General features: G+C 40.1%; 1 protein-coding gene across 2 annotated transcripts in view; it reads right to left on the minus strand.

Moving 5' to 3' along the window:
* Positions 1–917: 917 nt before the first annotated feature.
* The window catches only part of RCAN2 (regulator of calcineurin 2), a 339223-nt gene continuing 321925 nt past the window's right edge, over positions 918–18215 (minus strand). For both annotated transcript variants that reach the window (XM_053709602.1, XM_053709601.1), the window contains exon 5: positions 918–2963. In XM_053709602.1, the coding sequence (XP_053565577.1) occupies positions 2803–2963 (161 nt within the window). In that variant the 3' untranslated portion in view covers positions 918–2802. The remainder of the gene's footprint in view (positions 2964–18215) is intronic.

The raw sequence follows: 18215 nt of genomic DNA on the forward strand, positions 1-18215 counted from the left end.
ATGATTTGGACTTGTTTTGCAGCCACAAGGTACCTTGTAGCCATTGAGTCGACCATGAACTCCTCTGTATAACAAAGTATTCTAGAGTCAAATGTGAAGCCATCTGTCCGTCAGTTAAAGCTTGGTCAAAATGTACTCATGCAACAAGACAATGATCCCAAGCACACCAGCAAATCTACAACAGAATGGCTGAAAAAGAAAAGAATCAAGGTGTTGCAATAACCCAGTCAAAGTCCAGACCTCAACCCGATTGAAATGCTGTAGCAAGACCTTAAGAGAGCTGTGCATAAACAAATACCGGCAAAACCTCAGTGAACTGAAGCAACGTTGTAAAAGAAGAGTGGGCCAAAACACCTCCACAACGATGTGAAAGACTGATTAGATCAAACAGAAAATGATTACTTCAAGTTATTGCTGCTAAATGTGGTTTTACAAGCTATTGAATCATAAGGTTTACTTATTTTTTTTACTCATGGCTTCTCCATTTTGGCTTTATTTTTGTTAAATAAATCATGACACAGTGTAATACGTCATGTGTTGTTGTTCCTCTGAGGATGTATTTACCTAATTTTAAGACTTTGCTTAGGACCAGATGATTGTTATTATGTCCTGATACGTAAAACTGTATCACATAGGGCTTGGAAATAATAAACAAATCCCCCCAAATATATGCAAAAACTACCAAAAATTAATAGAAGTTAATAAAATATTTTTCATTTATATTTAGATATTTACAACGGTGAAAAAAAAATCTGGGTTTACTGTCGCTAAACTATTAAAATAGGAAAACATAGTAGAAAAGAGACAAAGAAACAGGATAAAATAGCATAGAGAGTAGCTACTATTATTTTGTAGTTGTTCCCAGCTGTCTAATGCCCCTTTAAAAAAAAAAAAAAAATACAAACTGGACTCAGAAAGGATTTATAATCTCAGTTTATTTATTTTTTTTCTAGTCAAATTGTAACTAATTTATACAAAAACACCATACTCGGGCAATTATACAAATGTACAAAAAAAGCATTTTGTCTGGCCTAGTAACAATCTCAGTTCATTTAGGCTACAGTGAAATGCGTTGGTGCGTTATTAACAAAGATTTGCAGTGTCCCAATAGATAACATATTTCTGCTGATTTCTTACATAATGAGAATTTACAAGATGCCTAGTGTCAAGTGCACAATAAAGACGAAGAATTGTTCAGACAGAAATCTTACATTCTCTACCTAACATGAGTTGTACCTGCAGAAAATGCCACTGAAAAGTTTGCATCTTAGAGCTACCGAGAGTCACATTTAATTTTCATGCACCTTAGTTACTACATTAAAGTGAAGACGTAGAGATATAACAGAGTTGGTAGCTCACATATTTCTGAGCCGAAGCTGCTCCAAGCATATATCAACAATATTATCTACACTTAGCTGCATATTTTCATTCTTGGCTAATAAACAGGAAAATATTTTTTTTTTTTAAATTACAATTGCATTGGTACAGAAATCAGACAGGTCACATAATCAAATGTATTTGTCTCCAGCTATATCATTCACCTTTAATCCTTTGGATGCCAGAGAGCCTGAAACCAAAATTTTTGGTACTTAAAGGGTTAAGATTACCTATAAGAAACAAGCTGTGTTTATTGCATGAACACTAGAAATATATTGTTATATTTTCTTAATTAACAAAACATACAGATACACTACAGGAAATAAAATAAGTGGCTCAATACACTTACTATACAAATATATATATATATATAAATATATATATATACACATACATACATACCCACACACACACACACACACATATATATATATACACACACAACACACACATGCACTTACGCACACAAACCAAGTGACATACGGTTAATGCAGCTAAACATAAAATATGTACTTTAATAGTAATTATTACTATTTATAGCCGCATCTTTCATACTGTACTACATATATCTCAAATACATGTGCTTAATTCTCGTGTGAGGTGAAAACTAGCCCGGTTGAAGTATTATATTTGTACAACTGCGTTATTTAATACTCATTGATACCCTGTTATTTTACTGTGTTATTAATACTAATCTAATATGGGTTAGGTTTCCTGTCAATGACATAGGCTTGGAGGAAAAAGCCCCACTCCTTGCTGATCCATGATTTTATGTTAGTCTTAACTTAAAAAAAGACTTGTTTTATGCGTTTGCTTTTTTAGTACTGTGTAAACAAGATACAGATTTTCATCCAATCCTATTAAACTATTAACAGGTAAATCAGCCCATGCAAACAGCAGCTACTGCTTATAAGTTTCAACACATTTTCACTCTTCCTTCCTGAAATTTGGAATATTCACATCTTTATTCTGGTCCTGTTTTCTGGCCTTTGTTAACAAAACAAACAACACACAAACATCTTAATAGACAAGAGAACAAACAAAATGCATGGAAACTTCACAACAACATCCGTTTACTGATGTGCAAATTTGAACTAATATTACTTGTTTAGGAACACACTCTTATTTTTTTTTTTGCCATTCTGATATGATAACTTGATGCAGAAACAAATCCTGATTTCAGCCCTTTAATAACCAACTCAGCACTTGAGGAACTGTTGTTGCAATGTATAGTACATCTCTCATGGGTACTGAAGAGGTTAATGAAGGTTTAACTACAGCTTCTATATTTACACATTTTTAATGTCAGAGAGTGACAATTACTTTCCTATAAAAAATGAGAAAATTCTACATTGTAAAGGAGAAGTAAAAGATAGAAAAGCTGTGCTAAAAGAATTAGTGGTAACATTCTGCAATGAGGTCTCTTCAGTTGGACTTAGTTGGGGGAAGACCGGGGCGCCGCGTTGGGATGATTTTAGGCTTTGGTGAATTCTTTGGGTCCTCTTCTTCCTCCATGTCACTATCACACACATGGACCACTACACTAGGGGTGGATTCTGTCCCCGCATGCAGCTCGTACTTCTGACCTGGATAATAAACAAAAACAAAATTTGAAATTGGGTGTAGAAAATATAATATAGAAAATAATTCTGTATCTTACTGGTTTGTACATCATGCTACTAATATGTTGTACCTAAGAGTAGATGGATATATATAACCTCCATTGGAGATAGCACAAATGTTAGATAAATACACAATTGCCACAGCTTGACCTCTACATTTCTGCTTCTTTTTGGATGCTTTCGGACCATATGTCAAGGGGATACATTGTACACTGAATAATTATTTAAGAAGGTTTGAAAATAGTGGTAGTGTTTAAGGGACAAGAATCCCATAACATTCCAATTAACTTCTATTATCAAATTCTCATAGTATGCACTACTGGGAGCATGAGCCAATGATAACAGGCATATATGTGTAGCCACCAATCAGCAGTTAGCTTCCAGTAGTGTATTGCTGCTCCTGAGCCTACCTAAATATGATTTTCAACAAATGATACCAATAGAACAAAGCAAATTAGATGATAGAAGTAAATTGGAAAGTTGTTTCAAATTGCATGCTCTATCTGAATCATGGAAGTTTAATTTTGACTTTACTGTCCCTTTAAGCAAAAACAAGGCCAGGGTAGGTAATGATGGAGATGAAGTTCATCATTCTGAATGATAAAAGGGGCTAAAGTACACTTGGCATTCACTAGTCGAGCTATACAATGGTTGTGCTGGTTTTGCCAATTTATATTTATTATGTGTTTCCTTCTTTTCCATTTATTCATTTTTATTAGCATTTTAGCTTTTCCGTAGTGTATCGGCTACTACATTGGCAACCTTTGTAATTAACCCTTTCCCGCCTGGACTTATTTGTCTACATCAGAACAAAGTTCCAATGTAAAGAAATAAGTAAAAAATTGAAATCACGTGTGATTTTAATGATGGGATTGTGTCAGGGGAGAGTGCCTATGACGCTAGCCACCCCCTCCAGCCCGTGATCCCATTCAAGAAGCGCCTATGGCTTCAGTACAGCCAAATGGCTAGGATGTTCTTTATGGTCCTAAGGGCGCTAAAGCCCAGTGCAGTTAGGACGGCATAGAACATCCTAAGGGCAGGAAGGGGTTAAATGACAGCCTCCAAACTTTGAGAAGAAATGAAACAAGGGGTATTAAGCACACACTGTATATAGTATTGTTTAACGTGCTACAGTAACTAAAGAACAAAAAGGGTAGTATTAAATAAAATGCAACATCACAATACACACGCTGAAACAACAGGAGGGATTTGCCCACAGCCCTAAACCTGATCAGCCTGAAGTGTGGCAGACGTGTCAGCTGGCAATGATTTTACAAACATTGCTCCCAAATCAGTGGTTACGGAGATTCCTGGATTTGGAATTTTGGTTAAGACTTAAAGGGACACTAAATCCAGTTTTTTTTTCATGATTCAGATAGAGCAGGCAATTGTAAGCAACTTTCTAATTTACTCCTATTATCCATTTTTCTTTGTTTTCTTGCTATCTTTATTTAAAGGGACATAATACTCATATGCTAAATCACTTGAAACTGATGCAGCATAACTAAAAAGCTGACAGGAAAATATCACCTGAGCATCTATATGTAAAAAAGGAAGATATTTTATCTCACAATTTCCTCAGCTCAGCAGAGTAAGTTCTGTGTAAAAAGTTATACTCAGCTGCAGGTAAAAAAAAAAATATGAAGAAATGAACAGCAGCCAATCAGCATCAACAGTGCTGAGGTCATGAACTCTTTTACTGTGATCTCATGAGATTTGACTTAACTTTCATGAGATTTCATTGTAAACTTCCTTAAGCTGAATAGGGAAATAACATGAGAGTGCACGAGGCTCAACCCTTCGGCTGTCCCGGGACAGACATACTGATATGCTGCTTAGAAGTCCTTTACAATGGGATGTGGCTACTGAGAAACTTTTGAGGTAAAATATCTTTCTTTTTTACATAGAGATGTTCAGGTGATATTTTCTAGTCAGTTTTTTACAGCTATACTGCATCACTTTCAAGTGTTTAAACATTTGGGTATCATGGCCCTTTAAAAAGCAGGAATGTATAAGCTAAGGAGCCGGCACATTTTTGTTTCAACACCTTGGTTGTGCTTGCTGATTGGTGGCTAAATGTACTCACCAATCAGCAAGCACTGTTCGGTGTACTGAACCAAAAATGGTCCGGCTCCTTAGCTTAGATTCCTGCTTTTTTAAATAAAGATACAAAGAGAACAAAGAAAAATTAATAATAGTAGTAAATAAGAAAGTTGCTTAAAATTGCCTGCTTTATCTGAACCATTTAAGCTACATTTGGCTTTAGTGTCCCTTTAACCCCTTGCGTCAATTTGACGTAGGTACTAAGTTACACAGTGCACTTGCCCAGTGTATTGTGTTAACGTTGTTACTACATCCAAGACTGTGGCACATGCTGTGGTGCCAGCTGTCAGCTTAGACACTGTCCGAGTCCCTCTCTGTTACAATCCTCCATTAGTGGGAGGTATGGGAGGGAAGGAGGGAGGCAGGTGGGCGGCCCAGCGGAGGAGGAAGGGGAGTTGTATTTCTTACATTACATAAACGTTATGAAGGGAGAGAGAGAGATGGGGCCCTACACTATGGAACATTATCTGCTGGAGGGGGGACCCTACATTTCAAAAAAGGTCATCTTAGAGGGGGTCCCTATGCTACAGAAAAAAAGATAGCAATTCTAAAATAAAAAAAGAAATAAGTATAAATTGTTGCTAGCTGCTAATAAGCATAAGCATAGCGGGCAGCAGTGGGAGGGGGGATAAAAAGCTGTTTGGGGGGATCTGGGAGGTGGGAGCTTGAGGAGGGACCACTGCACTACAGAAATGAATAGATAAATACAAATATATTTATAAAAAAAAGCCTTAAACTACATACGGCAGACTGTCTGCAAGTACCTAAGATGGGGGTGAGCAGGGGATGGTGGTAGTTAATTAACCCCTTTACTGCTGGGAATTTCAGAAGTGTGGTGTGCAGCTGCAATTTGCCAAGCCATGCAGGTCTGGTGTTTCTGAACAAAGGGGATTCCAGAGAAGCTTTTACAACCATTTGTCTCATGAGGTAGTTGTGTGTAAATAATTTCAGTGAGACACCAAAAGTTTTAAGAAAAAAATTACTTTTTGTATTTGGCAGCCAAATAGTAGCATCATATATACCAAAATGGGTCTAGGTCAATACCTTCAGTTGTCTACTTATTTTTGCTTCATTATTCAGAAAGACCATGTCAATTTAAATAACTTTTTAATTTACTTCTATTATTTAATTTGCTTTATTCCCTTGGTATTCTTTGTTGAAAAGCATACCTAGGTAGGCACAGGAGCAGCAATGTACTAGTGGCAGCTAGCTGCTAATTGGTATCTGCACATATATACCTCTTGCCACTGGCTCACTGGAATGTGGTCAGCTAGCTCCCAGTAGTGCATTGCTGCTCATTCAACACAGGGTACAAATAGAATGAAGCAAATTTGATAATAGAAGTGACGTGGAAAGTTGTTTAAAATTGTAGGCTCTATATGAATCATGAAAAAAACATTTCGGTTTCATGTCCCTTTAAGCAGTACCAAGGCTAGAATAAACGTAAGGGAACTTTTTTGGTTAAAAACTGGGTGACAATGACATGGCTGTTATAAAAATGCAATTGTAAAACAGGAAAAATACACAGTAACTTAAGACCCAAAATATCCTGAAAAAAAAAATCAACATATCCCAAGGAACTATGGAAAACAAGAATTTTTATGGAAAACAATACAGTTTACCTACAGTTCTGACAAACCTGAAACCCATGCTCACTAAAAAGCCTGTACTGAAGGGTAGTGACTACATAGTAATGGCTTAAATATCAGGGTCTTTAAGACTAAACACTGTCAGCCTCAGCTTTAATAAATTTAGCTCTATATGACCCTGCTGTGGTTTTACCAGACAAATAAAAATATGCAGTAGAGAAACAGAATAAAAAGAAATATTGCTCTGCAAAAGATATAGATCCAAACCCTGCTCAGACAAAACAGTGGCACTATAAATAGTATCAGCAGACTTATGCAACCTTTAAAGATTTATTCAAAATCCTCCCAGATTTGCAAAATAGACTAAGCCAAACTATAATTAGTAAAGACAATTTGTACTTTATAGCCAAAAACCTGCACATATTTATGTTGTAAGTCAAATGTTTATTTATCCAAAATGCACTGAACATAGACAAAAAATATCCTGTGTGTTCCTGCCTCAATAGCCCTTCAACAGTCATATGACAGATGCACATGGAGGAGATCGTTGGTTTGGTTTGTAGAATGCATCATAATAGGAGACCTATAAAAGACCACATCAACAACCAGCAAAGGAATCTCTTTTATTTATTCCTGGTTATAAACCTCTTAACTGAGGTACAGATGCACTTCTCATTACAGTTTGGGACAGACTACGTGACTGTCTTTGCCTATGTATTGGAATTATTTCCAGCTTTCATCTTGTCTCAGTTAAGTGCACCTATTTTCTTTTTTTGTGTATGCAAATTACCCTGAGATCTCCCTAGAAGTAAAAAGGGGAAAACAGGCATGGACCCCTTGCTCACATGCCCTAGTGGGGTGTAACTGCAACTCACTAACAAGTCCAGGGGGTGCCAAAATATCCATCTAGGGTTTGTTGTTTTCCCTCATTCTGAGACGTGCCTGGTATTTTGGGGCTAGACTGTCTTTTGGCAAGATCTTACTGAGATGTTACATTACCCTCTGTGACAAGTACTGGCCTTGTAAACAGACATTTTTCCAGCTTTAGTTCTGTCTCAGTTGAGTGTATCTCTCTATTTTCTTTTTTCTGCCTATGTAAAGCCAAAGTGTGACTTATTGATTGGTGAATGTTAATGTAACCAGCATTTGTTTTTACTTGCAATACCGCAGCATATACCGAGGGCAGATATTTACAGAGATCATTGACAAAATGCTGGTTCAACACATAGTTTCTTTGGGTTTATGTGGTCATATCTGAGGTCTCAGAAATTGGCTGAGCTCCTATGAGATATTGAGATAATGCAAGTGGATTTTTAGGGTGCACTATATATAGCAAAGTGGATGTACATACTATTATTAAAGATGATGATTGAAACCACTATTCAAAAGACAACTCCATATACTATGTTCAGATAATTAAATCTACTTAGAATATGGATAGAAACATTTTGCAGGCTGAGATAGTTTCTCTGAAATAAGGTCTGAATCAGTGGAAGTAAAAGAGAAAACGCTTTTCTCCCAAAGTCCTTGCATTAAAATATTTATCTGTAGCATTCAGATTAACTTTTTGTTCTTTGTGGTCCAAATAAAAGAGGATTGCTTTAAAAGCGATATCAACCTTATGTTATTTTCTTTGTTTTATCTAAACAAGGATGTTGTTCTATAATGTATTACAGTCCTGTTTCTAAAAAGTGGATGTGACTTTACTGAATAAAATAACTTTTAGTTTTCATGCTGGTAGAGGTGTGTCTCTATCTACCAATCACCTAGATTATGAGTTTTGCGTTACAGTGTGTTACGGCTTTTAACACTAAAATAATGGCCATTACGCTGGAATGGCCAGGAACGCATATTATGAGTCTAGTAGATATAGCTATACTGCAAGCATTTTAGCCTGTAATGCAACGTCCATTCCGCACTCAAAAAAATTATGTTTGAGTGTGGGATTTTCATAGCGCCGGTATTACAGGTTGTGCGGTCCGGCTAAAATGCTTGCGTTATAGCTTATACCAACACGATCCATACTGCCATCTGAGACCAGTAGTTAAGGATTTTGCAAAACAAAAATGTTTCACAAAACTCATAACTAAAATGTTACAAAGTACACTAACACCCAAAAACTACCTATTAACCCCTAAACCTCAACCTTCCCACATCGCAAACACTATATTAAACTTATTAACCCCTAATCTGCCGCCCACCCATATCGCGACTATTAAATTTTTTATTAACCCCTAATCTGCCGCTCCCTGACATTGGCAACACTATAATAAAGTTATTAACCCCTAAACAGCCGCTCCCCGACATCGCTGCCACTAAATAAACCTATTAACCCCTAAACCTCCGGCCTCCCACATCGCCACCACTAAATAAACCAATTAACCACTAAACCTAACATCAGGGCTGGCCCTAGCCATTGCGGGGCCCAAGGCAGGATGATAAAATGGGGCCCCTTTATCCCCGCCCCTAACTCCGCCTAATCTCCGCCCCAACTCCGCCCAATCTCCGCCCCCACCATTTAAAAAAAATAAATTAAAAATGGGAGAAAAATCATTTAAGGTAATGCACAACATTTTAAATAAAAAATATATAAATCCACTAAAGTGGAGCACTATAACATTGTATATATTGCAATATATCAGTTATACTATTGGAACATCGGTTTATGTATATAATGAAGAATTATGCTGACAATTTGGAACAGTTGAGTTGAAAACAAAATTTATGCTTACCTGATAAATTTCTTTCTCTTGTGGTGTATCCAGTCCACAGGTTCATCCATTACTTGTGGGATATTCTCCTTCCCAACAGGAAGTTGCAAACAGGACACCCACAGCAGAGCTGTCTATATAGCTCCTCCCCTAACCCCCACCTTCAGTCATTCGACCGAAGACAAGTATGAAAAAGGAGAAACTATAGAGTGCAGTGGTGACTGTAGTTTTAAAAATAAAAACACCTGACTTAAAGTGACAGGGCGGGCCATGGACTGGATGCACCACAAGAGAAAGAAATTTATCAGGTAAGCATAAATTTTGTTTTCTCTTGTAAGATGTATCCAGTCCACGGGTTCATCCATTACTTGTGGGATACCAATACCAAAGCTTTAGGACACGGGTGAAGGGAGGGACAAGGCAGGAACTTAAACAGAAGGCACCACTGCCTGTAAGACCTTTCTCCCAAAAATAGCCTCCGAAGGAGCAAAAGTAACAAATTTGTAAAATTTAGAAAAAGTATGAAGCGAAGACCAAGTCGCCGCCTTACAAATCTGTTCAACAGAAGCCTCATTTTTAAAAGCCCATGTGGAAGCTACAGCTCTAGTAGAATGAGCTGTAATTCTTTCAGGAGGCTGCTGGCCAGCAGTCTCATAAGCTAAACGGATTATGCTTCTCAGCCAAAAAGAAAGAGAAGTTGCCGAAGCCTTTTGGCCTCTCCTCTTTCCAGAGTAGACAACAAACAATGCAGATGTTTGACAAAAATCCTTAGTAGCTTGTAAATAGAACTTTAAAGCATGAACCACGTCAAGATTGTGTAACAGACGTTCCTTCTTTGAAGAAGGATTAGGACACAGTGAAGGAAAAACAATTTCCTGATTGATATTCTTATTAGAAACCACCTTAGGAAGAAAACCAGGTTTGGTACGGAAAACTACCTTATCTGCATGGAAGACCAGATAAGGGGAATCACACTGTAAGGCAGATAATTCTGAAACTCTTCGAGCCGAAGAGATAGCTACTAAGAACAGAACTTTCCAAGATAAAAGCTTGATATCTATGGAATGCAAAGGTTCAAACGGAACCCCTTGATGAACTTTAAGAACTAAATTTAAACTCCATGGCGGAGCAACAGGTTTAAACACAGGATTGATTTTAACTAAAGCCTGACAAAACGCCTGAAAGTCTGGAACATCTGCCAGATGCTTGTGCAAAAGAATAGACAGAGCAGAAATCTGTCCCTTTAAGGAACTAGCTGATAATCCCTTTTCCAATCCCTCTTGGAGAAAAAAATAATATCCTAGGAATCCTGACCTTACTCCATGAGAAACCCCTGGATTCACACCATTGAAGATATTTACACCATATCTTATGATAGATTTTCCTGGTGACAGGCTTACGAGCCTGAATCAAGGTATCAATGACCGACTCTGAGAAACCACGTTTTGATAAAATCAAGCGTTCAATCTCCAAGCAGTCAGACGCAGAGAAATTAGATTTGGATGTTTGAATGGACCTTGGAGTAGAAGGTTCTGCCTCAGCGGCAGAGTCCATGGTGGAAAGGATGACATGTCCACCAGATCTGCATACCAAGTCCTGCGTGGCCACGCAGGTGCTATCAAAATCACAGAAGCTCTCTCCTGCTTGATCTTGGCAATCAGACGAGGGAGGAGAGGAAATGGTGGAAACACATAAGCCAGGCTGAAGGACCAGGGTGCTGCTAGAGCATCTATCAGTGCTGCCTGGGGATCCCTTGACCTGGAGCCGTAACGAAGAAGCTTGGCGTTCTGACGAGACGCCATCAGATCCAGTTCTAGTTTGCCCCATAGTTGAATCAGCTGGGCAAATACCTCCGGATGGAGCTCCCACTCCCCCGAATGAAAAGTCTGCCGACTTAGAAAGTTCGCCTCCCAGTTCTCTACTCCTGGGATATGGATAGCTGAGAGATAGCAAGAGTAAACCTCTGCCCATAGAATTATCTTGGAAACCTCCATCATTGCCAGGAGACTCCTTGTTCCCCTCTGATGGTTGATATAGGCTACAGTCGTGATATTGTCCGACTGAAATCTGATGAACCTGGCCGCAGCTAGTTGAGGCCAAGCCTGAAGAGCATTGAATATCGCTCTTAGTTCCAGAATGTTTATCGGAATGAGGGCTTCCTCCTGAGTCCACGAACCCTGAGCCTTCAGGGAGTTCCAGACTGCGCCCCAGCCCAGAAGGCTGGCATCTGTCGTCACTATAGTCAACTCTGGCCTGCAGAAACTCATTCCCCTGGACAGATGGACCCGAGATAACCACCAGAGAAGAGAATCCCTGGTCTCTTGATGCAGATCTAGCAAAGGAGACAATTCTGTGTAGTCCCCATTCCACTGATGGCGCATGCAAAGTCGCAGTGGTCTGAGATGTAGGCGGGCAAACGGAACTATGTCCATTGCCGCTACCATAAGACCGATTACTTCCATACACTGAGCCACTGTCGGCCGAGAAATGGAATGAAGAACACTGCAGGAGGTCAGAAGCTTTGATATCCTGATGTCCGTCAGAAAAAATTTCATTTCTACTGAATCTATCAGAGTCCCTAGGAAGGAAACTCTTGTGAGAGGGGAAAGCAAACTCTTTTCTAAGTTCACCTTCCACCCATGAGACCTCAGAAAGGCCAGAACAATGTCCGTATTGGACTTGGCGACTTGAAGAGTCAACGCCTGGATTAAGATGTCGTCTAAATAAGGCGCCACTGCTATGCCTCGTGGCCTTAGGACCGCCAGAAGGGACCCTAGAACCTTCGTAAAGATTCTCGGCGCCGTGGCTAACCCAAAGTGAAGAGCCACAAACTGGTAATGCCTGTCTAGGAAGGCAAACCTGAGGAACTGGTGATGATTTCTGTGAATCGGGATGTGCAGATAAGCATCCTTTAAGTCCACGGTAGTCATATTGACCCTCCTGGATCATAGGAAGAATGGTTCGGATTGTCTCCATCTTGAAGGATGTGACCCTGAGGAATTTGTTTAGGAACTTGAGATCCAAGATTGGTCTGAAAGTTCCCTCTTTTTTGGGAACTATAAACAGGTTTCAATAGAAACCCTGCCCCTGTTCCTCTCTTGGAACTGGGTGGATCACTCCCATAACGAGTAGGTCTTTAACACAATTTAAGAATGCCTCTCTCTTTATCTGGTTTGCAGATAATTGTGAGAGGAGCCTGGTTAGGTCTCCAGACTGGTTTGGACTGGGCGAAATTTCTCTCTTGTTTTGCATTAGAGGAAGCAGAAGCTGCGCCACTCTTGAAGTTTCGAAAGGAACGAAAATTATTCTGTTTGGTCCTTAATTTATTGGACCTATCCTGAGGAAGGGCGTGACCTTTTCCTCCGGTAATATCAGAAATGATCTCCTTCAGGCCAGGTCCGAATAGGGTCTGTCCTTTGAAGGGGATGTTAAGAAGCTTAGATTTTGAAGTAACGTCTGCTGACCAGGACTTAAGCAATAGCGCCCTACGCGCCAGAATGGCAAAACCTGAATTTTTAGCCGCTAACTTAGTTAAATGAAAAACGGCGTCAGAAATAAAGGAATTAGCTAATTTAAGAGCTTTAATCCTGTCTAAAATATCATCTAACGGGGTCTCCACCTGTAGAGCCTCCTCAAGAGACTTGAACCAAAAGGCCGCTGCAGTAGTAACTGGGGCAATGCATGCAAGAGGCTGGAAAAGAAAACCTTGATGTATAAAAATTTTCTTAAGGAGACCCTCCAATTTTTTATCCATAGGATCTTTGAAAGCAAAACTGTCCTCGACGGGGATAGTTGTACGCTTAGCTAGGGTAGAAATAGCTCCCTCCAACTTAGAGACCGTCTGCCACGAGTCCCGTATGGCGACATCTATGGGAAACATCTTTTTAAAGGCAGGAGGGGGAGAGAACGGCACACCTGGTCTATCCCATTCCTTAGTAATAATTTCCGAAAACCTCTTAGGGACTGGAAAAACATCAGTGTAAACAGGCACTGCAAAGTATTTGTCCATTTTACACAACTTCTCTGGAACTACAATGGGGTCACAGTCATCCAGAGTCGCTAAAACCTCCCTGAGCAATAAGCGGAGGTGTTCGAGCTTAAATTTAAACGCTGTCATTTCAGAATCGGATTGAAGTAAAGACTTCCCTGAATCTGAAATGTCACCCTCAGATAGAAACTCCCTTACACCGGTTTCGGAGCATTGTGAGGGTAAATCAGACACAGCTAATAGAACGCCAGAAAGCTCTGTATTTGTTCTAGCCCCAGAGCTATCTCGCTTTCCTTGTAATCTGTGAGGGTAGAATTCATAACTGCCGCCATGTCCTGTAAGGTAAAAGAATTAGACGCGCTAGATGTACTTGGCGTCACTTGAGCGGGAGTTATAGGTTCTGACACATGGGGAGAGCTAGATGGCATAACCTCCCTTTTTTCAGTCTGAGAATCTTTAAAAGCCATAATATGGTCTTTATAGTTTATAGATACTTCAGTACATTTGGTACACATTCTAAGAGGGGGTTCCACAATGGCTTCTAAACATATTGAACAAGGAGTTTCCTCTATGTCAAACATGTTTAACAGACTAGTAATGACACCAGCAAGCTTGGAAAACACTTTAATAAATGTGAAACAGCAATTAAACAAAAATGGTACTGTGCCTTTAAGAGAAAAAAACTAGCACTTAAACTGCAAAACAGTGTTAAAATGTAGTAAAGTCTTCGAAATTTTTACAGTGTGTGTAAGGGACTAAAGCAACATCGCACCCACTTGCAAATGGATGATTAACCCCTTAGCCCCCAAACCGGATTTAAAAAACGTCAACCACCGGTAAAAGACAATTAAGCACCTTGCCACAGCTCTGCTGTGGCTCCTACCTGCCCTCAAATACGATTAGGGAAGAAATAAGCCCTCTATAGTGGTCCTCAGATACAAGAGGACTCCTCTAGGGAAGCTGGATGTCTCAGTCTAAAAGAAACTGCGCATCTAAAGCATGAAAATAGGCCCCTCCCACCATGTACTCGATGTCAGAGGGGCCTTAAGGAAATACTCATAGGAGTATCTGACTAGCCATGTGGAAAAACTAGGCCCCAACAAAAGATGTATCACCCTCAGAAAAAAACGTCTTACTTATGTAACATGTAAACATTTTGTCACCCATAAACACCACGCTAAGTAATATGAGAATTAAAATGAGTATTACCCTGTTTAATAAGCATGATCCCAGTCGTTGCAAAATCACTGCATCTAGCTTACCTCAAATATAAAAGGCTCTGTCAGCATTTTCTAGAATTTATCATCTCTCTAGAAATAAATATACTGAACATACCTCAAAGCAGGTAATCTGCAGACCGTTCCCCCAACTGAAGCTTTCCCATACTCTTCAGTTATGCGTGAGAACAGCAATGGACCTTAGTTACAAACCGCTAAGATCATTATCCTCCGGGCAAAATTCTTCTTCTAATTTCTGCCTGGGAGTAAACAGTACAACGCCGGGTACCCGCTTTAAAAATAACAAACTCTTGCTTGAAGGTAAAACTACACTAAGTCACCACATATCTCTTTATACTTCCTATCTTGTCGAGAGTTGCAAAGAGAATGACTGGGGGTGGGGGTTAGGGGAGGAGCTATATAGACAGCTCTGCTGTGGGTGTCCTCTTTGCAACTTCCTGTTGGGAAGGAGAATATCCCACAAGTAATGGATGAACCCGTGGACTGGATACACCTTACAAGAGAAATGTGCCTTATTTTTATGTGTTTTCTTATGAAAACAAGAACATTACAGAGATGTCAGTGCCGCCCTAGAAAGTGCAGGTCCCTAGGCAGAATGACAGCGCGGGCCTCTACCCATAACAAAAAATACTTAAAAGAAATGGGGCAATGCACTGTACCACACAAACACAGTGCACAGATATAATACACACACACAGACAGCCCACACACACACACACAGACAGCCCCCACACAGACAGCCCCCCCCACACACACACACAGCCCCCCCACACACACAGCCCCCCCACACACACACAGCCGCCCCCACACACAGCCCCCACACAGCCCTCCCACACACACACAGCCCCCCCCACACACACACCCCCCCACACACACACAGCCCCCCCCCCCACACACAGCCCACCCCACACACACAGCCCCCACATACACACACACAGCCCCCCCCCCACACACACACACACACAGCCCCCCCACACACACACACACAGCCCCAGACACACAGCCCCCACAACACACACACACAGACAGCCCATACACACACTCACAGACAGCCCCCCCCCACACACACACAGCCAGCCCCCCCACACACACATAGCCCCCCCCACACACACACACAGACAACCCACACACACACACAGACAGCCCACACACTCACTCTGTGTCACATACACACAATGCATTTTAGTGGTGGACACATTTTAGTCAATGTCTAATTGAGATTGATAAGTATATAAAAGTAAATTTAATTTATCACAACAGTGGGATGTATGTTTGGATGTCACAGAAATCAAAGCACTTGCTATACCACAAATTAATGGTCCATACCACAAATGTATCACAAGAAATACAGAAAAAAACGGATTCATTAGCATTAGAAACTCTTTAAACACATATACTATAACCTTATTCTTTGTGCTCCTCTTAGCTTGTCTCCCCAAATTACCTTAAACAAATTTACTTGAAGATGATATTGCCAAGATGACATCACAGAGTGCATACTTGTATTGTATGTATATATACACAGACATACATACACACACATATATACACACATATATATATACACACACACACACATACATACACACACTGCAGATGTGTTATAACAAATAAACAAAGCTGTACGCAGAGTTTAATAAATTATGTAAATCACTCTGACGTTTAAAAATTCATCTAAGTGCTTTGTTTTCTCAGTTTAAATAGGAGGTGCTGTTCTCTCATTCAATCTGCTGCTCACCACATGTATTTAGCACTGCTATGTCACTATCTGCTGCACAATGTACAATACTCTCTCCAGTGTGATGCTCACCACGTGTATTTAGCACTGCTGTGTCACTATCTGCTGCACAATGTACAATACTCTCTCCAGTGTGATGCTCACCACTTGTATTTAGCACTGCTGTGTCACTATCTGCTGCACAATGTACAATACTGTCTCCAGTGTGATGCTCACCATGTGTATTTAGCACTGCTGTGTCACTATCTGCTGCACAATGTACACTACTCTCTCCAGTGTGCTGCTCACCACATGCATTTAGCACTGCTGCACCACTATCTGCTGCACAATGTACAATACTCTCTCCAGTGTGATGCTCACCGCTTGTATTTAGTACTGCTTTGTTAATTTCTGCTGCACAATGTACAATATTCTCTACAGTGTGATGCTAACCACATGTATTTAGCACTACTATGTCAATATTTGCTGCACAGGGTACACTACTCTCTCCAGTGTGATACTCACCACTTGTATTTAGCACTGCTGTGTCACTGGAGCTCACTGAGAAACAAGCAAGAGTAAAAAAAGGAGGGGAGGGAATGAAAGCTAATCCTGCATACAGCGGCACTAGATGTATTTTCAGCTTTTCCCATGTACAGTTTACCCTAGCTTACCTTCCATACTGCAGGAATAGTAGTTCTCCACTGACTAGTACATGGGAGAAGCTGAAAACACATCTAGTGCAGCGGTATGCAGATTTGCTTTCATTCACTCCCCTCCTTTTCTACTCTGCTTGTTTCTCAGTGAGCTCCAGTGGCACAGCAGTGCTAAATAAATGTGGTGAGCATCATTGGAGAGAGTACTGTAAAATGTGCAGTAGTGACATAGCAGTGCTAAATAAATGTGGTGAGCATCATTGGAGAGAGTACTGTAAAATGTGCAGTAGTGACATAGCAGTGCTAAATAAATGTGGTGAGCATCATTGGAGAGAGTACTGTAAAATGTGCAGTAGTGACAAAGCAGTGCTAAATAAAAGTGGTGAGCATTACACTGGAGAGAGTATTGTACCTTCTGCAGCAGATAGTGATATAGCAGTGCTAAATACAAGTGGTGAGCATCAGATTGAAGAGAGTATTATACCTTGTGCAGCAGATAGTGACATAGCAGTGCTAAATACATGTGGTGTGAGCATCAGATTGAATGAGAGAACAGCACTTCCTTTTATCCCTCCTGGCCAGCCCCTGACTACTACTCTACTTGTCGTATAGTGTGTATAAATTGCCTTTTGCTTTTGAAGCAATCTGAATGTCACAGAGTGCAGTTTATGCCTCCTGGGAAAAGAAATTGACTTCTGGAAGTGCAACTACAGAGCCCCTCAGAAATGACCTAGTACCTTAGAAAATGTGGACCGTTCCATAGGTCAGAAAGTCTATACAACCCTGATATCGTAAGATTTTAGCCTCTAAATCAAGTGTTTTACTTTTATCATTGGTGCTCTGAGCCTAATAGAATTACTATCAACCTTTTTGGGGTTCTAAAGCAGGATGGATCTCGGTGCCTTGCGCACTATATTGCAGCAGTGCTTGCAGTAAGTTGTTATTTTAATTGTACACTGTCTCTAAATCATTAAAGTTAAAACCACATACATATCACTGGTTTACAAACCTGTCCTGGGGGCTCCCTAATAAGCCACATTGTGAGGATATCTTAACTGGAGCACAGGTGAAATAAGCAACTGATTAGTGAACATAGTTATTTTACCTGCTCTCATCCAAGGTAATCCTGAAAATCTGCCCTGTTGGGGAGGCCTGAGAACAGGTTTGAAAACCAGTGTGCTAGATAGAATGGTGTATTCAAAGAAATGATTAGC

The sequence above is a fragment of the Bombina bombina genome, chromosome 4 (assembly GCF_027579735.1).
Source record: "Bombina bombina isolate aBomBom1 chromosome 4, aBomBom1.pri, whole genome shotgun sequence".
Classification (NCBI taxonomy): domain Eukaryota; kingdom Metazoa; phylum Chordata; class Amphibia; order Anura; family Bombinatoridae; genus Bombina; species Bombina bombina.